Source organism: Magnolia sinica, chromosome 14, assembly GCF_029962835.1.
Source record: "Magnolia sinica isolate HGM2019 chromosome 14, MsV1, whole genome shotgun sequence".
NCBI lineage: Eukaryota > Viridiplantae > Streptophyta > Magnoliopsida > Magnoliales > Magnoliaceae > Magnolia > Magnolia sinica.
Genome location: NC_080586.1, coordinates 4150697 through 4157405, shown reverse-complemented (window position 1 = coordinate 4157405; position 6709 = coordinate 4150697). Strand labels below are relative to the sequence as shown.

General features: G+C 38.6%; 1 protein-coding gene across 1 annotated transcript; it reads left to right on the top strand.

Annotated features, from left to right (window-relative positions):
• The first annotated feature begins 868 nt into the window (after positions 1 to 868).
• Positions 869 to 6357, top strand: LOC131225486 (uncharacterized). The gene is made up of 6 exons (XM_058221019.1): positions 869 to 1134; positions 2454 to 2666; positions 4435 to 4530; positions 4774 to 4919; positions 5234 to 5459; positions 5858 to 6357. The coding sequence occupies exons 1-6, from the start codon at positions 997 to 999 to the stop codon at positions 6086 to 6088; spliced, it is 1050 nt and encodes a 349-aa protein (XP_058077002.1). The 5' UTR covers positions 869 to 996; the 3' UTR covers positions 6089 to 6357.
• The last annotated feature ends 352 nt before the right edge of the window (positions 6358 to 6709 follow it).

The following is a 6709-nucleotide window of genomic DNA, read 5'->3' as shown; positions in this document are numbered from 1 at the left end:
TAATTACCACTTTTCTGGCTTGTTTGTATATACGGTGTATTTTATAAATATCATATAAATAGGTAATTATTACTTTTCTAGCTTGTTTGAAAATTCAAAAGTATACTGACTTAAATTTGTATGACTGTAATATACATTGTATATCCACGCCGTCTATCTGTTGTACACCCCTGTGTGGAAAGCAGAGGATCCTGATTTGAACAGAAGATTTCAAACATAAACAATACGGTGGGCCCCACAAAACCCGGGTCCCATGGGAAACGGGATTGGCTACTCCCCCTGCCACCAGCCCCGTGGCTAGTGGTCGGTGCTCTGTGGGCCCCACCATGATGTATGTGTTTCATCCATTCCATTCATTTATTTTTCTGGATCATTTTAGGGCTTGATCCCAAAAATGAGAGGGATATAAATCTCAGGTGGACCACACCACAGGAAAACAATAGTGATTAGATGTCCACCATTAAAATCCTCCTAAGGCCACTGTACTGTTTATTTGACATCCAATATGTTGATCATGTCATACAGAGACCCAGATGAAGGGAAAAAAACAAAGATAAGCTTGATTCAAAACTTTTATAGCCCCTACCATAAAATTAAATATAACAATAGATGGACAGTTTCATCATGGTAGGGCCCTCAGAGCACCAACCAACAGCCATTGGCTGGTGGGAGGGGGAGTAGCCAATCCGTTTCCAGTCCCATCATCTCATCATTCGCATGCTGAGGAAAAGGTTTTTTCGAAATTATGACGAAAACAAGGAGGATATGTGTCATTATGAAACTCACCATTATTTAGGTAGGCGGGCGCGTTAAACACGTAATAAAAGCGACAGGTTGCGTGTTGTCCTATAAATAGAAGGGAGGGGAGGGGTGTGTTCGAACGTAGTCGTTGAAGTATTCATAGTAGTAGCTACCACACCCGTTGTTGGCTGTGGTTGTTTTCTCTTCTTCTCCTTTCATTTTAATTCCTTTCTCTACTTCTACCACTCTCAACAGATGGCATTGAAATTCGGAGGAATCCTCGGGTTCGACAATGGCATTGTGTTGGCACCCATGGGCCCAGATGTGGCCGGGCCAAAGCTCGTCGCAGCTGTAGCCAATGCAGGAGGCATTGGCCTACTGGCTAGTCCCTCCGTATGCACATTTGATCCATGCCATTCAAAGCACTTTCTTTCTTTCTTTCCATTTATTGAATTTCATTAACAGACCAACGTTATATGAATTATATATGTTCTATAATATACTTCATTTCTCTTTATGTTCCATCTCTATTAATTGTATCTTTAACTTTTATATATATATATATATATAACATACTTCATTTCTATTTGAGTTCTATCTCTATTAATTCTATCTTAAACTAGAGTTTGACTGAGGTTCAATCCACTTATATTCTCTATTTCCTTTCTATCTTAAAGTATTGGAAAAAAAAAAAAGGTTGGTCACATAGAAATTTTATATCTCTAATCCTCTTCGTGCATTTATTATTATGTTAGTCACTAAAAAGAAAAATGGGGGAATACGAAGGCATATGGGAATAAACGATTGATCTCTATCAATGTATTTTATTTTATGCATTGATGTGTATGTGCACTTGGATGCTTTAACATCTCCATAAAAATCTTTTGTTGGTTTTTTTCCTTGTTGATTTATGGCTGAGTGGCAGAGTATCGAATTCTTGGTATAAGACTGGATCGAGTGCCCATATGGTGTGTGTGTGAAAAAAGTTAAAAAGAAAAAGGATTTCTTGTTAGCTGTATATTTCGGCTTACATGTATTTGTGTATCAATCCGAATCCGCGGATCATGTGTCCCGTTGCATAATGGATCATATAGCCTAAACAGCGTGCCGGTCCAACGATCTTAACCATCTGAAAACATCCATTGATTTTGGATCAAGGACCATCTTTGTTTCAAGTGTCCATTTTATGGCCATTGATCGGATGGGTACAGCACTTTGCTTTGTGCTTGATCAATGGTGGGATCCAGGGCAGTCCGGATCGATACACATCCATGCCATGTGTAGATGAGTAGACAGTTTTAAGAAATGGTGAAAACAAAAAGGTTGAAAAAAAAAAAAAACTAAACTGATCGAGGTTGGTCAATATCTTATTAAATATTTTGAACCCCAGATCTAATAAAAAAGAAGGCCATGGAAATTGTGGGGCATCCTGAGCTAATCAGCAATCAATTGCCACGCACATGACACATGTGCATGAGATCCTGACAGTCCATTATTCAATAGGCCCCACGATGGATGGGATATATACAATTAATTACATCAAATGCACAAGTATATCCACTGTTTGGATGACTTTTGATCATATATATAACCATTTATCTAACAAGTCAACGGTAGAAGATGAATCTGGATCTCACTGAATCAGATCCTAACTCGAAAATGGAGAATATTATTATAATCCTGATGTGTATTTTGTACTTACATCTGTGCAGAATAACTATGATATGACACAGAAGGCCATAACTGAGACGAAGAGGCTGACTAGTAAGCCGTTTGGGGCAGGCATTCTTCTGGAGTTTGAAAATACAAGGACCGTCCAAGCTATCTTTGATGAGAAGCTTGCATGTCTGCAAGTCTATTGGGGTGACTATCCAAAGGAGATGGTTGATGAGGCCCACAAGAATGGAGTGAAAGTCTTGCACCAAGCAAGTCCCAACATCTCTCTCTCTCTCTCTCTCTCTCTCTCTCTCTCTCTCTCTCATATGGGGTGTTTGGATTGAAAGAATGTCCTAGAAATGAAATTGATTTCCATGGAAGAGAGTTTTTCTTCAGTTTATGTAGAAAAGTAACCATGGAATTGGATTACCATTTCTAAAAATGCGTGAAAAAACATATTGAATGTGGGTTTTCAAGGTCAAGGGAGATAGCTCTATTCCTTGCGACAAAATCATAGGGAATTAAAAACTGCTGAAATTTTGAAAATCTCACAATATTTTTATAATAATATCAGTTCAAATTTTCTTTTTAGTAGGCGGGAGTTTCAAAATCTCAGTCATATTTGTCACATTGCTTGTTCATTGACCTTTAATATTTTCATGAAATAAGTGCACTTGATTGATGCCAAACAACAAAAATATTAGGGTTGCAATATGGGATTAGGTGGTATGGAATTGCATTTGGTCCAATGTAAATTTTATCCTACATTTCAAAATGATAGGAAAGATTGGATTAATGTAGGTATCATATCATCCAATTCCATAGGGAGATTTTGCGGGATTTTAGTGGATTTTGTAATCCGTTAATTACGTTTGTTAGCCCTACGTTGATGCATGTGTTTTATCTGCATGGTCCATCCATGTATGCTTACACATGACAATTGAGTTGCGTATGCATATAAGTGACCGGCAACAGTTGTAAAATCTGATCCGTTGATTACAATTTCATGGTCCACCAATGCAGGTTTCACTTAATATATAGTTTTTCTAAAGGAAGAATTTAATACCAAACATGGATTGGATAGTCAAAATACCATGGTATTTCCAAATATGTAATTATTGTGTAATAGTTGTATTAATTCTGCCTAATGCAATTCAATACCATTTAATTTGACATTTCAAACAGCTATTATTGGGTTCCTGTAGTTTACACTTGTAGGATTCAACAGAGAATTTTCATGTCCACGGTTTGGATTCTATATATCCAAACCAGCCAAGAAAATTTGCTTTCTGTTACCTGATCAGAAGTATTTGATGCTGATTGGTGGGGCTTCCCAAAGGACCCAACACGATCGCGGTTTTGTAGTTGTGGTGGGGCGTGGAAAATGTGGCTCGGGTCAGGCGGGCCAGCATTCTATTAACTATGATTAGACACAAATGGATTTGGTTGGATTAGGGAGCCAAGGACATGGACATCCAAACATACCGGCCCCACACTAGTTCTTGGCTTTGGGAGCCATGTACACCCAAACATACCTTTTGTATCAATCTAATCTTGTAAGCTTTTCATTTTTTGGGCTGAGCTTGGTCCCAATTAGTTCTTAAATTCATATCCATCTGCTCTTCTATCTTAAATTATAGAAGCTTGCTAATCCCACATGCTAAGGCAGCCTATTTATACCCCCCAGATATTCCTACATGGCACACAAATGAGAGATCCAAGGCGTCCATCATATGGATGCTACTGTCCATTTGCTTTGCCCAAAATATCAGATTTCTCCACTCATCACGTTGGCCACAATGTTAGAAACAACCTGATGACTTAGAAAAAGTTGGCCATGGAATCCACACAGTGGGTCCCACTTTTTTCTGATGGACGGCTTTGGTCTTGTACCTGAGTTCCACAAGCACATCTGGTAGTGTAAATATGGGCTTGTTTATATACAAAGCTGTGGATATATATATATATATATATATATATATATATTTATTTATTTATTTATTTATTTCTTAGATTAACTTTATATGATTTTTGCAGATTGGATCAATTAAGGAAGCCGAAAAGGCGATTGCTGCTGGGGTTGATTGCATCATTGCACAGGGAGTGGAAGCAGGAGGACACATCATTGGGACAGTAAGACTCCAATCCTTGTCCATTGATCTCTATGTTTGAAATGGCCTACTTTCAAAAATTAGCACCAGCTTAAACAGTCAAATAATCAGGACCAATTGTGATAAATTTGAAAGCTTAGGATGTAATTAGTTAGAGAGGTGGTAGATTATCATAATCCATTTTGGAGAAACTAGATCAGGTGGTTTCTTTTGCTGTGGTTATTTGTATCTGAATCATCTCAACCATGCTATAATGTGGGTGTAGATTGGTCTCATCGCACTGCTTCCAAGAGTCGTTGATGTCGTTGGGGACAAGGACATTGCAGTCGTGGCCGCAGGCTCAATCACAGACCCAAGATGCTATGTTGCTGCCCTAGCATTGGGTGCCAAGGGTGTGTGCCTGGGAACAAGGTAATATCTTAATAACAATTAGTTCCTCGCAGTTTCCATAATCATGGATCTTAAGGTATTTGGTTCACCAAATGTAATGAAATTTCATTATATTTTGAATCAAAATCATGAAATATCATGATATTTGATGCAACCAAACACACCCTTTACATTAATTATTGTGTGTGCATTTGCTTCCACCAAATATCATGAAATTTCATTATATTTCGCACCGAAATCATGAAATATCATGATATTAATTTGGTGCAACCAAACACACCATTTACATTAATCATTATGTGTGCTAACAAAAACATTAATATTTCCTATTCTAGGTTTATAGCTTCAAAGGAAGCTTATGCTCATGATTATTACAAGGAGCAGCTGCTCCATTACACGGAGGCGGACACTGATCGCACCGATCTATACAGCCGAGCTTCATGGAGGGCACCCGTCCGTTGCCTCAACACTCCCTTCCATAACCAGTGGAAAAATGCACCTGAATCAGCTGAAAACAATGACGAGCAGCCGATTATCGGTTATTCAGTCATCTATGGCGGAGTAATTACCTAAACACATAACTAATTACCGATCACAAGTTTGCTAATTCCACATTCATGTGCAGACTGGTCTCCATACACACTGCCACATGTGCTAAAATGGCACTTGTGTGAAACATCCAAGCTGTCCATCAGGCAGACCTGATCCAAACATCAGGCAGATTCAGTCATCAAGTGGGCTAGAATGTAGAATGATCCAATCTGCTGGGGTTGATTGTATCATTGCATAGGATGACCCAATACAGTATACCCCCCACTCTAATAGACCCCACCTGACCGACGGCTTGGATCTTGCACATGCATGTAGACTGATCAAACCTTAGAGATTGAATGAATGTTCTTAGTTTCTTTGGTAATCAAGTGATTTTTAATAATGATGATGAAAAACTCTCATCGTAGGAAACCGTTCTTCGGCGGTTCGCCGGACAAGTCCCCAATCCAACAACTTCAGGCGAGCTCGAAAACATGGTGTATTATGCAGGGCAAGGTGTGGGGCTCGTCAGGGATATTCTCCCAGCTGCTGAAATTGTCCAGAACTTTGTGGATGGAGCGAAGAAGATAATCAAAGAATTTAATGAAAAATACAATCCACCTGAGTCTGTGCCAGCTGTGCCTCTTACCTCAAGCTAGTGATGGAAAATGTGCTAGGGTTTACATTGTGGTCCATGTTGAAATCGTAGGGTTTGCTTTTAGATCTTGTCTTGAATGTGGTATGTGATTTATAGGGTGCCATGATCCAATGTATTGCATTTGCATTGCATGTACTAGAATAAGCGTGCAATTTCCAAAAACTCCTTTGGAGATTCAGCAAACTTTTCATTTGCATTCTACGCATGAGTCTGTCCTAAGTTAATTAAAATAAAAGATTAAGTAATTACTCTTTCTATAGTTTTTTTTTATCTGAGCTTGTATGTTTTCACATGTGTGCATGTTATTATTTAAAACGCCGGCCGAGCCAATTTTACGGGTGGTCGAGTCCAAACATCCCTCGGTTGGTCCAATGAATCAACCCATGGCATGACCATAATGTTATATGTTGTTATCTTTATTATTTTTGGCTTTTGGTGTATTGGTTAGGTTCTTAACATTTAGTGTGCGACCAACATCACGTTGTGTCTTTGAGTCCCGGAAGGTCAGATTTGGTCACCCAATTTAATTTTGAAAAGTAATTCTTTTCATGATTATATTAAGATTCAAAGGTCTAGATCATCAAAGGAGCATGATTGTAATACCATATCTTCTGCACGTAAT